Below are 15,418 nucleotides of genomic sequence, written 5' to 3'. Positions count from 1 at the left end.
CTATTGATTAGAACTTAGTATAACGGGCCAACACACTAGGGCGCGTGTTACCCAAAATGGGGATTTAAAAGAGAGAGAAAGAGAGAGAGTACACGAGGAATATACATTTGGGTGAAATTGTCAGCTATGCTCATTCTAACCCTAGCCTTGCCCCAAACTGCCGCTGTTATGAGTCAGAATATAATGATGTAATTACTTGTGGAAGGTCTCCGTGGATTTTCCCGCGTGGACCGTTCAAGCTGCTCACTGACGCACTTCTCCTGCGCACCTCTCTAGGTGTCCTCACGATGTCCGTGTCCTTTGGCTTACTGGCCTGTTCACTTGTCCTTGCTCTGGAAGGGGTCTTCGGAGGACAGATAGCTCTGTAGCTCAGAGCTCACAGCGTAAAGATGAAAGAGTGTAGATACCACGATTCGATGGGGAGTGGAGGCTAGGTGGTTCGGCTTGAATTCACCCGCTTAGACACCGCTACTCATCTGTAGCTTGGGTAGAAAAATATTTCTTTGTCTTCAAACTTGTTGCGTTTTGGGTTCGTTGACCTTTTAGACCTTTGGCTGCAGCTCGGGTCACTTAGTCTCCTCTGTTAATTCTGCACTCACAGGTTTTATACCCTCGGGTCAGAAGTGGGCGTAACCGCCTTCAGGGCAATTCTCTGGGCGTACCAAGTTTAAGGGGCAAGGTATAGATTTTACTGGAATCCAATTGTAGACAACTAACTTCACATTTCATCTTTACCGAAACATTCTCTTTGATTTGGACATTTTCCACACAACGTACAATGTATAAACATCAAGCATATACGAAGAAAACTCTTAACGTTACAATGTTTTCATAATAACGTCATCTATTAACCTTTAATAACAAAACAAAAATGACATACATTTTTATATTCCATCTATCGTCATGACCACCATTGTAGTTGACAGAAACCATTGTTCCAAAGTCCCTTTATTGCATGTTTACAGTTCTGAGGCTGGTTCTCCATAGTGAGAGGGAAGGGACAAAGGAATGTTGTCCGTGGTCTCAGAATTACCATGGGTGTGAGGGGTCATAAAACCCCCACATCTTCAGACCCCTAGATCTCTCCTCCTCTGTTGGGGTTGAGAGATAATCTGTAGGGTTGTGGTCTCCTGTAACCTGACCTGATCAGGACAGTCATGACAATGCATAGTCACTTTAATAACTTTACCTACATACTACCTCAACTAACCGGTGCCCCCACACATTGACTCTGTACCGGCACCCTCCTGTGTGTGTATATACAGTGGGGCAAAAAAGTATTTAGTCAGCCACCAAAAGTTCTCCCACTTAAAAAGATGAGAGAGGCCTGTACATTTCATCATAGGTACACTTCAACTATGATAGACAAAATGAGGGGAAAAAATCCAGAAAATCACATTGTAGGATTTTTTATGAATTTATTTGCAAATTATAGTGGAAAATAAGTATTTGGTCACCTACAAACAAGCAAGATTTCTGGCTCTCACAGACCTGTAACTTCTTCTTTAAGAGGTTCCTCTGTCCTCCACTCGTTACCTGTATTAATGGCACCTGTTTGAACTTGTTATCAGTATAAAAGACACCTGTCCACAACCTCACACTCCAAACTCCACTATGGCCAAGAACAAAGAGCTGTCAAAGGACACCAGAAACAAAATTGTAGACCTGCACCAGGCTGGGAAGACTGAATCTGCAATAGGTAAGCAGCTTGGTTTGAAGAAATCAACTGTGGGAGCAATTATTAGGAAATGGAAGACATACAAGACCACTGATAATCTCCCTCGATCTGGGGCTCCACGCAAGATCTCACCCCGTGGGGTCAAAATGATCACAAGAACGGTGAGCAAAAATCCCAGAACCACACGGGGGGACCTAGTGAATGACCTGCAGAGAGCTGGGACCAAAGTAACAAAGCCTACCATCAGTAACACACTACGCCGCCAGGGACTCAAATCCTGCAGTGCCAGACGTGTCCCACTGCTTAAGCCAGTACATGTCCAGGCCCGTCTGAAGTTTGCTAGAGAGCATTTGGATGATCCAGAAGAAGATTGGGAGAATGTCATATGGTCAGATGAAACCAAAATATAACTTTTTGGTAAAAACTCAACTCGTCGTGTTTGGAGGACAAAGAATGCTGAGTTGCATCCAAAGAACACCATACCTACTGTGAAGCAGCTTTGGGGCTGTTTTTCTGCAAAGGGACCATGACGACTGATCTGTGTAAAGGAAAGAATGAATGGGGCCATGTATCGTGAGATTTTGAGTGAAAACCTCCTTCCATCAGCAAGGGCATTGAAGATGAAACGTGGCTGGGTCTTTCAGCATGACAATGATCCAAAACACACCGCCCGGGCAACGAAGGAGTGGCTTCGTAAGAAGCATTTCAAGGTCCTGGAGTGGCCTAGCCAGTCTCCAGATCTCAACCCCATAGAAAATCTTTGGAGGGAGTTGAAAGTCAGTGTTGCCCAGCAACAGCCCCAAAACATCACTGCTCTAGAGGAGATCTGCATGGAGGAATGGGCCAAAATATCAGCAACAGTGTGTGAAAACCTTGTGAAGACTTACAGAAAACGTTTGACCTCTGTCATTGCCAACAAAGGGTATATAACAAAGTATTGAGAAACTTTTGTTATTGACCAAATACTTATTTTCCACCATAATTTGCAAATAAATTCATTAAAAATCCTACAATGTGATTTTCTGGATTTTTTTTTCTCATTTTGTCTGTCATAGTTGAAGGCCTCTCTCATCTTTTTAAGTGGGAGAACTTGCACAATTGGTGGCTGACTAAATACTTTTGGCCCACTTTTTTTTTTACTGCTGCTTTAATTACTTGTTACTTTTCTCTTATTCTTATCCGTATTTTTTTAAACTGCACTGTCATTTAGGGCCTCGTAAGTAAGCATTTCACTAGGTCTACACCGGTTGTATTCGGTGCATGTGACTAATAAAATTTGATAGAGGGAGGCAGGATGGACAGCTGATCGTCTTCGCAGTGGCAGACCACGTGTAACAACACCTGCACAGGATTGGTACAGCTGAACATCACACCTGTAGGACAGGTACAGGATGGCAACAACAACTGCTCGAGTTACACCAGGAACGCACAATCCCTCCATCAGTGCTCAGACTCCGCAATAGGCTGAGAGAGGCTGGACTGAGGGCTTGTAGGTCTGTTGTAAGGCAGGTCCTCACCAGACATCACCGGCAAACAACGTCACCTACGGGCACAAACCCACCGTCGCTGGACCAGACAGGAATGGCAAAAAGTGCTCTTCACTGACGAGTTGCGGTTTTGTCTCACTAGGGGTGATGGTCGGATTCGCGTTTATCGTCGACGGAATGAGCGTTACACCGAGGCCTGTACTCTTGAGCGGGATCGATTTGGAGGTGGAGGGTCCGCCATGGTCTGGGGCGGTGTGTCACAGCGTCATCGGACTGAGCTTGTTGTCATTGCAGGCAATATCAACGCTGTGCGTTACAGGGAAGACATCCTCCTCCCTCATGTGGTACACTTCCTGCAGGCTCATCCTGACATGACCCTCCAGCATGACAATGCCACCAGCCATACGCTTTTTCTGTGTGTGATTTCCTGCAAGACAGGAATGTCAGTGTTCTGCCATGGCCAGCGAAGAGCCCGGATCTCAATCCCATTGAGCATGTCTGGGACCTGCTGGACCGGAGGGTGAGGGCTAGGGCCATTCCCCCCAGAAATGTCCGGGAACTTGCAGGTGCCTTGGTGGAAGAGAGAGGTAACATCTCACAGCAAGAACTGGCAAATCTGGTGCAGTCCATGAGGAGGAAATGCACTGCAGTACTTAATGCAGCTGGTGGCCACACCAGATACTGACTGTTACTTTTGCCCTCCCCTTTGTTCAGGGACACATTATTCCATTTCTGTTAGTCACATGTCTGTGAGAACTTGTTCAGTTTGTGTCTCAGTTGCTGAATATTATGTTCAAACAAATATTTACACGTTAAGTTTGCTGAAAATAAACGCAGTAGACAGTGAGAGGACATTTATTTTTTTGCTGAGTTTAGTAGGCCTAACCTATTGAAATCTGATGGGATCCTCCTCTTTTTAATAGAGGCCATCACTTGGTTTTCTACCGAATTTGCATAGCCTATAGAAATGTTGCGCAACATGAGCTCATGGGCTCTCATGAAGTGTTTGATTAGATTTTAGATTACATTTGCATTGATGAGTGATTAGAGGGACAATAGAGTGCTGAATACCAGGCAATTAGCAAGTTTGGTAGGCTACTAATGACCATCAGCAGCATCAGAGCTTGGAGAAGCGTAATTCCTGTGACTAAATGGTCATTTTGAATTTGATTGCCTTCATGACCGCCGGTGTAGCTGTAATACGGTCACCGTAACAGCCCTAGTTCCAATTCCTCCCAAATGTGTTTGATGGGGTTCAGGTCAGGGCTCTGTGCAGGCCAGTCAAGTTCTTCCACACCGATCTCTACAAACCATTTCTGTATGAACCTCGCTTTGTGCACGGGGGCATTGCCATGCTGAAACAAGAAAGGGCCTTCTCCAAACTGTTGCCACAAAGTTGGAAGCACAGAATCATCTTGAATGTAATTGTATGCTGTAGTGTTAAGATTTCCCATTCACTGGAACTAAGGGGCCTATTCTGGACCATAAAAAACAGCCTCAGACCATTATTCCTCCTCCACCAAACTTTACAGTTGTCTCTATGCATTGGGGCATGTAGCGTTCTCCTGGCATCCGCCAAACCCAGATTCGTCCGTCGGACTGCCAGATGGTGAAGCGTGATTAATCACTCCAGAGAACACGTTTCCACTGCTCCAGAGTCCAATGGAGGAGAGCTTTACACCACTCCAGCCGACACTTGGCATTGCACATGGTGATCTTAGGCTTTTGTGCGGCTGCTTAGCCATGGAAACCCATTTTGGGTTCCAGAGTGGTGCAGCTGTCTAAGTGCTAGAGCATCTCAGTGCTAGAGGCATCACTACAGACCCTGGTTTGATCCCGGGCTGTATCACAACCGGCCGTGATCAGGAGACCCATAGGGCCCAGTGTCGTCCGGGTTAGAGGGAGGATTTGGCCAGGGTAGGCAGTCATTGTAAAATAAGAATCGGTTATTAACTGACTTGCCTAGTTAAATAAAGGTAAAAAAATAAATAACGCTCCTGACGAATAGTTCTTGTGCTGACGTTGCTTCCTGAGGCCGTTTGGAATTGGTAGTGAGTGTTGCAACCCAGGACAGATGATTTCGCACTTGGCTATCCCGTTCTGTGAGCTTGTGTGGCCTTCCACTTCGGGGCTGAGATGTTGTTGCTCCTTGACGTTTCCACTTCACAATAACAGCACTTACAGTTGATCGGGGCAGCTCTAACAAACAAACGTTTACAGATGTAATTAAACAAAGCAAACAGTGACCAACAGATGAGGCAGGACTTGGAAATCCTAAAGGGGAAAAAAAGGGAACATTCAGGCTAATGTCAGCCAACCAATGATGGGTTACAGCAGCCTTTTTTTAATAGTTTATAGCTTGGCTAATGCACAGATCTGTGATACAGGTCGGATAACCATTCTTTCCTATGCAATATTCAAAACACAAACAATCAAGATGGATTTAGGGCCTGCCTAATAACACATGTAATAACACATGTAAACCGTGAGCCGTTGGTCTGTATGGGTCGATCTGTAACATAGTCAGTAATGTCCAAGCGCAACAGCACTACTTGTGTGCCAAACAGGTATTTTCCATGAACAGCCCTGCATGGTTATTACCTGTATCGTAGGTTTAGTATGAATGGGTCTGACATGGGTTAAACTTCAAATATGCTGGGTAAAACCATAGTTTTTAGTGTCAAGGGGTATAAGTATTTGCATGGGGCGAGGCTCCCAGCACCCTTTCTGATCAATTCATTGTTGCAGCACTTCTGAAATATGAACGGAAGCTAACTTTCAAAAGGTTCTACCTACAAGCTAGCACTTTGCAGTGTCAATATTACAGACTCGTCACATAAACAATATCAAAGAGCCAACAGAGGCTGGTGCTTTGGTCGGGTCAGATATTTAATTTTCTCCCCAAAGATTTTTATTGTTGTTTCTACTGGAACCATAAATGATGAATCAAGCAATACTTACCATCTATGGCAGGTATATAATAATCTACAGCAACCACAGTTGGTTCCTGTACCTCTTGCTTAGGGGTAATGGGATCATCCTCTGCTGATGAGGCCATCTTCTTGCTTTATAAGTCCTTTTAGTGACATTCTATGGATGAACAAAGTACACATTTTCAGAGTAAAGCAAAATACTGTTGAAAAGTGTCATGCACTCCAAAAGGAATTCATTATAAAATGTGGGACATACAAACAGTTTTCAGAACCACTAAGGGTCTAGTGAGCTCTCACATAAAAAGTAAATTTTTATTCATTCTAACTATGGTTATTACAAGTGCAACACTGCATAATACTTCTAAGGTCAATTATATTAATACATCAGGTATTACTGTAGGAATGCATACATAAGTACAGATATATTATCACATAGGAACTATTACTGTATGTCTACATTGTATATTGTTGTGTTCAGAAATTGCTGTGGAAATTGGTATATCACTTAACTAACTAACAGTGCATCGTTGTTAACTTCTAAGGAGCTAGCTAGAGCATACAACTACCTAACAAGCTAAAGCAGCCAACTTACTGTCTAGCTAACAGTAACTACCAGCAAATGGTTTGGCTGAGCTAACCTTAGCTAGCACCACACTGACAGTAGACTAGCCTAGCTAGTAACATTAACCTTAGTTTGCTTTTTAACTAAGGTTGCTAGCTAGCTAACTAGGCTAATGTACAGGCTAGTTACTTTACATGTATGATGGACATCTAAATTCGATCTGGACTATTTGAGTGGGCTTCTATCCGGGTATACATAGCCAAGCTAAACATGGTAAATGGCTACACATGACCAAACTATAGCCAGGCTCCTAGCTAATGCTATTATAATGTAAATAGCTAGTTACCTACTGTAATTACCTAGCAATCAAATAGTTAGCTTACAGTTGGGTAACTAATAAACTGGCTAGCCTAACAACCACTGTTAGCAAACTGGTTTGTGCTGCTATGGCGACGATTAACAAGCTTTTTGGTCAGTTACATTGTTAGCTAGATAATATACCAAGTTAATATTCGCAAAACACAACAAGCTAGATAGAGCTAAATTCCAGATGTGTCACTTATTCCTTAGTTAACGTTAGCTAGCTAACGTTGGTTACATAGCTATGTTGCTAAAGGCAGGCTGGGACCGAGAAAAATATGGTCCCAACAAAATCCTCCGATTATCAAGACAAATTAAATTCAACATTTTAACTACATGTATCTTACTATTTATTTACCTTGGTTGTCCTTGGTAATCGTTGACCGTCACTGCGGAGTTATCATCGATGTCGTTTAACAACATGTGAACAAGTTAACTATAAACATTTTTGGCTGAGTAACAGTTGCTACAATTTCCTGCACGTGGGTATTTCACGACAATTTCTACAATTTCCAGATGAATACATAAAGTGCGTACTCAAATCATATACTGTTTTTACCTACCTCAAGGATTTTTTATTGAACATGGCTCATGTGCTAAGTGATATTGTGTAACGGCTTTCTTCGGTGGAAGAAGGAGAGGACCAAAGCGCAGCGTGGTTAGTGTTCATCTTATTTTAATAAATCCAAAAAACAGAACACTACAAAAACAACAAACGTGAAAACCGAAACAGTTCTATCTGGTGCAGACACACAAAGACTGAAGACAACCACCCACAAAACACAATAGAACACAGGCTACCTAAATATGGTTCCCAATCAGAGACAATGACTAACACCTGCCTCTGATTGAGAACCATATCAGGCCAAACGAGAAACCCCACATAGAAACAGAAAACATAGATCATACCCACCCAACTCACGCCCTGACCACACTAAAACAAAGAAAATACAAAAGAACTATGGTCAGAACGTGACATATTGTCTGCAAAAAAACTAAAAAGAATGTTACAAACACCTCCAGAGGAAAGGCCTGCTCAAGAAATCAGTGAGGTGTCCTATCTGTGGCCACAAGCAGAAACTGATCCTGCATAATGGTACAACTGGCATAGAGAACTTTGGAAAAGTTTGAAATGGGGAGTACTGTAAGAAATGTACGGTGAATCAAACTTTCATCTTGAGATGCTATGTAGTCATTAGCTCGTGTCATAGGTTCTAGGCCTGTACACAGCCAGGCCAGGCTGACATTGACCAGTGGAGACTGGTGGGAGGAGCTATAGGAGGGGCTCATTGTAATGGCTGGAATGGAATTAACCACAAACATGTGGTTTCTATATGTTTGATACCGTTCCATTAATTCCATTCAAGCCATTACAATGAGCCCATCCTCCTATTGCTCACCCCACCAGCCTCCTCTGACATTGGCCCATATATTATTTCACCAGCAGGAACACATTTAAAATAAAAAAAGTTGCTATGAACATGCATTGAAGACAATCTAAGCTTTCCAGTGGCCAGTGTCCTTCATAATTGTGTATGTCCTGCTCGGGAAATTTGATTACCAGTCTTTCTGCAAGGGCTCACGCTCCTCTGTGTCCAGACTGCATTCCAACTCTGGACACTGAACTGCAAGGGAAGAGCGATTGAAGAGCTTAGGAGATGCACACCCTACCTTTGGTCTACAGCTTACCACTCAAGATATTTCATGTCTGTCTGGGAAGCTTTTGTTCTCCTATTTACAACAATGTGGATGTATTTCTACCTCTACTGAAAAGGTAATTGATAATCATAGTGAATTACTATGATTATCAATTAACTTTTCAGTAACAATAGAACGTAGTAGAATTACTTAGTCTACGTTCCATTTCAATTATCCCTTAGTGTTGGTCTCTTAGTGTACCGCCCCAATAGATCCACAGATGCAATCGCTATTGCACTGCACGCTGCCCTATCCCATCTGGACAAGAGGAATACCAATGTAAGAATGCTATAGCTCAGTCTTCAACACCATAGTACCCTCCAAGTTCATCATTAAACTCGGCGTCCTGGGTCTGAACCCCGCCCTGTGCAACTGGGTCCTGGACTTCCTGACGAGCCGCCCCCAGGTGGTGAAGGTAGGAAACAAACCTCCACACAGGGGCCCCACAAGGGTGCGTGCTCAGCCCCATCCTGTACACCCATGACTGCGTGGCCAAGCACTCCTCCAACTCAATCATCAAATTTGCAGACGACACAACAGTAGTAGACCTGATTACTAACAATGACGAGACAGTCTACAGGGAGGTGGTGAGGGGACTGGTGGAGTGGTGCTAGGAAAATAACCTCTCCCTCAACGTCAACAGAACGAAGGAGCTGATCATGGACTTCAGGACACAGAGAGAGCACGCCCCTATTCACATCGTTGGGACCGCAGTGGAGAAGGTGAAAAGCTTCAAGTTCCTCAGAGTACACATCACTGACAATCTGAAATGGTCCACCCACACAGGCAGTGTGGTGAAGTCGGTGCAACAGCGCCTCTTCACCCTCAGGAGGCTGAAGAAATTTGGCTTGGCCCCTAAGACCCTCAAACTTTTACAGAAGTACAATTGAGAGCAATATGTCGGGCTGTATCACCACCTGGTACAGAAACTGCACTGCCCGCAACCTCAGGGCTCTCCAGAGGGTGGTGCGGTCTGCCCAACACATCACCGGGGGCACACTGCCTGCCCTCCAGGACACCTTTAGCCCCTGATGTCACAGGAAGGCAAAAAATATTATCAAGGACAACAACCACCCAAGCCACGGCCTATTCACCCCACTATTATCCAGAAGGCGAGGTCAGTACAGGTGCATCAAAACTGGGCCGGAGAGTCTGAAAAACAGCTTATATCTCAAGGCCATCAAACTGTTACATAGCCATCACTAGCCAGCTACCACCCATTTGCTTAACCCAGCACCTTAGAGGCTTCTGCCCTATGTACATAGACATGGAATCACTGGTCACTTTATTAATAATGTTTACATACTGATTAACTCATTTCATATGAATATACTGTATTCTACTGTATTTAGTCAATGCCACACAGACATTGCTCGTCCTAATATTTATATATTTCTTAATTCCATTATTTTACTTTTAGATTGGTGTATATTGTTGTGAATAGTTAAATACTACTGCACTTTTGGAGCTAGGAACAGAAGCATTTCGCTACACCCGCAATAACATCTGCTAAATATGTGTATGTGAACAATAACATTTGATATGGAAAAAAAATAGAGGTCTTACCTATTTCGTGTACAGAATTATTTGATAAACACATCTCAGTGATGTTGTTTCCTAGGATCATGTTTCGGGTCTTTCAACATTATACAATTTCAGCAATCAGACCTTAGCTTGTGTCATAAGTGATATTATGCTAGTTCCCATGGATTTACTGATCCCCCTGCCATTTAAAAGCGTGACTAACCACTGGCCAATTCCATTTCACAAAATAATGATATGCACTTGTTCCTATCTTTCAGTACAATCGTGGAAGGATGGGGCCAATGTGGAGAAGACAGGAATGGGTGTTTGGGATGATGGAGGTCAAACATAACTGACGGCGCCCAGTTATTCAAATGATGGAAACCGTTTATCCCCATCATCAGACGACATGTGCAAAGAGGTTCCGAAGAGGTTCCACCATTCTGAGTGACTGCTGGGGAGCGTATGCCAGGTCTCTGAATAGGCTAGGTTACAATCACCAGACAGTCAACCACATAAACAACTTTGTGGATCCTCACAGAGGACGTCACACACACAACACATTAAAAGAGCATGGCAGACAATAAAGGGACAGGTTAGGGGCAAACAGACAAAAAAAAGTTTAAAGAAGCATCTCCATTTTATTGAGTGGATGTATTGGTTGGGTAAAGAAAATAAGGAGTACTCTCTCAACGCTTCAAAGACATGCAATTAGTTGTGGAAAATCTCTTCAAGATTAGGAGCGTTTGTCACAAAGTAAGTGGAATAATGTCACCAAAATCACCCTAGAATGAGAGTTCTTTCGAACAGAACAGTACCTGTGTGTTTGTTTCTCCATCCTGGTCCACCCAGGCCGCAGGCAAGGTTAAGGATAGCAGGGTTCGGTACACGAATTGGGTTCTCGGTAAGTCCAGGTCCAAATGCCAACAGGTAAGTCCAAACAGTCCAGCTCATACACTGTAAATCCAGCCGATATATCAATGTTTTAAATTATGTTTTCAATATAGACAAGAAAAATACAGAAATTTGTGTTTTATTAGTTTAAGCAGACTGTTTGTCTGTTGTTTGGACTTAGATGAAGATCGGATAAGATTTTATGACCAATTTATGTAGAAATCCAGATAATTCCAAATGGTTCACATACTTTTTCTTGCCACTGTAACTGAAGCTATAGCCCTCAACCACCAATGCAGTTTTAAAAATAAATAACAAATAATTAAGGAGCAACAATAAAATAACAGTAGCGAGGCTATATACAGGGGGTTCTGGTACAGAGTAAATGTGCGAGGCACCAGTTAGTCGAGGTAATTGAGGTAATATGTACAGGTAGGTAGAGGTAAAGTGACTATGCATGGATAATAAACAGAGAGTAGCAGCAGCGTAAAAATGGGGGGTGGGGTGGGGACAATGCAAATAGTCCGGGAAGCCATTTGATTAACTGTTCAAGAGAATTATGACTTGAGGATAGATGCTGTTAAGAAGACTTTTTGACCTAGACTTGGTGCTCCGGTACTGCTTGCCGTGCGGAAGCAGGGAGAACAGTCTATGGGTGGCTAGAGTCCTTGGCAATTTTTTGGGCCTTCCTCTGACACTGTCTGGTATAGAGGTCCTGGATGGCAGGAAGCTTGGCCCCAGTTATGTACTGGGCTGTACGCACTACCCTCTGTAGTGCCTTGCGGTTGGAGGCCGAGCAGTTGCCATACCAGGCGGTGATGCAACCAGTCATGATGCTCTCGAGGGTGCAGCTGTACAACTTTGAGGATCTGAGGACCCATGCCAAAGGATCTGAGGACCCATGCCCATCCTTTCAGTCTTCTGAGGGGGAATAGGCGTTGTCGTGCCCTCTTCACGACTGTCTTGGTGTGTTTGGACCATGATAATTTGTTGGAGTTTTTGCATTTCTATGTTGGCCTGGTATGGTTCCCAATCAGAGGCAGCTGTCTATTATTGTCTCTGATTGGGGATCATATTTAGGCAGCCTTTTCCCACCTGTTGTTTGTGGGATCTTGTTTTTGTGTAGTGCCTGTGAGCACTGCATTTGCTTCACGTTTTGTTACTCTTTATTGTTTTTGAGTTTCATCTAATAAACATGTGGAACTCTACGCACGCTGCGCCTTGGTCCATTTATTCCAACGATCGTGACAATTTTAGCAACCAGGAAATAGCAGAACGATGTCTGCATTTTGCACCTTTATTAAGTAACCTTCTGTCTTATGTAACCATACCAAATGTAACATATATTTTGAGTGTCCCGGATCTACATTTACTATGTTACATCTAGTCTATGAGACCAGGCTGCCTACACACAGCAACGCAGTGCAGCAGAAACACCGATATTTTGGCGACATCCTGTCACGCAATCAAACCTTTTTGCAACTTTTATGTACAGACAAAAAACTAAAACTGAGGGGGCATAAGTTTGAACTGAGATGTCTAAGCCCCCTTCGTGGCCCCGGGCCCATGACATCACAGGGGACACAGGACTGTGTGATGTGTGGACATACAGTTCCGGCACATATAGTACAGAGAGAGTTGACAACCAATTTGGTCCAGATGTGATCGTGATGCTGATTTCCACACCATATTATTCACAAGGTCATAATGATAAAAGATATAGAAGGGGGCCCCCAGGGGCCATATACTGTGATACACCTCTTTCTTTCCATACCTGTTATTAGGGAGACTCACATTTGATTGAGATGGGCTTTCAAGTGTTTAGAAAAGGGAATTGATCGAGGCTGACAATATGGGGATCGTCTGGAATGTGGATGGTTCCTATCAGTCCTTTACGAGCTGAGCTCATATCACTGAAATACCAGCTCCATCAAAAGAGATGTATGCCAGACACCCAGTAGGCCTCTATCTCTTGCTCTCTCTCTCTCTCTTGCTCTCTCTCTCTCTCTTGCTCTCTCTCTCTCTCAACAGCTCAAAGCCACTCTTGCCCCTGGGATATCGCCTGCCTCATTCCTGCCCTATCTTCTCACTTCTCAGCCCTTAACCAATTGAGTTTTGGTGGACAAGTGCTTATGCACAAGATATATTTTCTTTTTTTGTGTTCACAGTAAGCAAATGATACATTATGAAGCCATCATAAGCCCTTCATAAGGCCTGAAGCATTTACAAGCAGATGTTGAACTATATAAAAGGGTAATATAAGGCTTATGCCACATATGACAAAGCAAAAGACGTGAGGATGGTATGGTAGACATTAGCTTCTAAATAATTTGTGAAGCATTATTGGTGGCCTTAAAAGAGCTTATAGGGGCTTTATTAAGCGTTATTGGATATACCTTGTTTAAAGTGTGACCCTTAATTTTTATGTGTAATTAGTGTAAATTAATGTTAACCTTGGGAAAAAAATTGCACTAGCAGGTTTGAAGGACCATGAAGGAAATATTGAATGGTTTAATATGTGGTCAAAATACTGTTCTCAAAATACTTTTAGTATGAAATGTTTTATGAAAATGTTTATGAGATTACATTTAAATGCACTGTACCTTTGAAAATGAAGTCAATGTTGAATGAGCAGTTGGAAATTAGGGTAGAGCCAACCTCCAAAATCTTAATTGAACCCCAATGTGTAGGATTGTCGAAGGCTTGACAGGCTCTCCAACCTAATGTGTGTGTGTGTGTGTGTGTGTGTGTGTGTGTGTGTGTGTGTGTGTGTATATCAGTGGGTTGGATAAAAAGCCGGAGAAAATTTTCCGTCTCGTGTGGACTAATAAATCTCTCTATCTTGACAGCTGCTGGAAAAGTTCCATTGTGAAGTGAACGGTAAGTGGTTCTATTTAAAGTTTATTCCTTTTATAGGCGTCAGTGTACTGGTTTAGATAACCCTTATCTCACTAAGAACAGTATAAAAGCTCTAGAGGCTTGCACAGTGTGCCCTGTATCACTCGCTCGCTCTCTCCTCACATCCGCACACATTGACGTGGCAGTAGGTATACTGGCAACATGGCCCCGAAAAAAGTGGAACCCAAGAAAGTAGAGCCTAAGAAACCAGAGCCCAAAGCAGAGGCCAAGGCAGAGCCAGCAAAGGCCCCTGAACCTGAGCCTCCCAAGGAGCCTGAGGTGGACCTCAAGAGTATCGTTCTAGATTTCACGCTGGACCAGATTGAGGAGTTCAAGGAGGCGTTCACCTTGTTCGATGAAACACCGACGGGCGAGATGAAGATCAGGTACGCCCAGTGCGGAGACCTAATGCGGGCCTTGGGTCATAACCCCACCAACACTGATGTGCTGAAGCTGCTGGGCAAGCCCAAGGCTGAGGAGATGAACTCCAAGCTGGTGGACTTTGAGACTTTCCTGCCCATGCTGCAGCATATCTCCCGAACCAAGGAGACAGGGACCTTTGAGGACTTTGTGGAGGGTCTGAGAGTCTTCGACAAAGAGGGCAATGGCACGGTGATGGGGGCCGAGCTCAGGCACGTTTTGGCTACCCTTGGGGAGAAGCTGATGGAGAGCGAAGTGGACCAACTCATGATCGGACAAGAGGACTCAAGTGGCCACATCAATTACACTGAATTTGTCAAACACATCCTCTCTACATGAGCTGCTCTTTCTTGAGTCACATTACAAATTGCCTGGCTCAAAGGACTGAATGGAACATATATCCCTTTCTGTCTGTATGCTGAACAATGTTGATTACTAAATAAATGCCCATCATTCTAGGTGTGTTCAGTAATTTTATGAGAAATACTGTTTAAAAAGCAACAGCAGCAGTAGATACAAGCCTCCAAAGTTGGCTAGATTTGGTGATATACGGTCATTGCTGAGAAATACTGTCAGAATGTATCTCCGGTAAAGACAACCTGTTGAAACCCATTTAGTGTCTGATTCAAAACAAAATAAGACACAAAACTGACATTGTATAAATACAGTACATGACATCAATTAGTAAGTGTGAGAGTTGGGTTTGTGAGTAAATCACAGGCTTCCTAGAGGGACAGATCACACACCAGCTGCTTTCCAGAGCTCCAGACTGATTGACACCCCACATGTCACAACAAGGTCTAGAATTTGCTATATTTTTGAAGAGGTCACAATAGATCATAGGCCAGGATTCAATCTGAGGCATGTTGTAGGGCGCTGTCGACAATGTGCCTTCTGAAGCCAAGGTCCCCAAGTTCGCTGAGATTGCATTCATGACCTTTTCATGTCAAGCGCTGTACAGCGC

At 43.5% G+C, this 15,418-nt stretch overlaps 1 protein-coding gene across 1 annotated transcript; it reads left to right on the top strand.

Moving 5' to 3' along the window:
* Positions 1-14,142: 14,142 nt before the first annotated feature.
* On the top strand, positions 14,143-14,907 carry cmlc1 (cardiac myosin light chain-1). Its single transcript, XM_039003479.1, has one exon. It carries the CDS (start codon positions 14,197-14,199, stop codon positions 14,791-14,793), a length of 597 nt encoding a protein of 198 aa, XP_038859407.1. The 5' UTR covers positions 14,143-14,196; the 3' UTR covers positions 14,794-14,907.
* The last annotated feature ends 511 nt before the right edge of the window (positions 14,908-15,418 follow it).

This window comes from Salvelinus namaycush, chromosome 1 (assembly GCF_016432855.1).
Source record: "Salvelinus namaycush isolate Seneca chromosome 1, SaNama_1.0, whole genome shotgun sequence".
In the NCBI taxonomy this organism is placed as follows: Eukaryota; Metazoa; Chordata; class Actinopteri; order Salmoniformes; family Salmonidae; genus Salvelinus; species Salvelinus namaycush.
This window is presented reverse-complemented; position numbering and strand designations above follow the sequence as displayed.

Excerpts from the sequence above, each read along its gene's own strand:
- cmlc1 (XM_039003479.1), top strand. The coding sequence starts at position 14,197 with ATGGCCCCGAAAAAAGTGGAACCCAAGAAAGTAGAGCCTAAGAAACCA.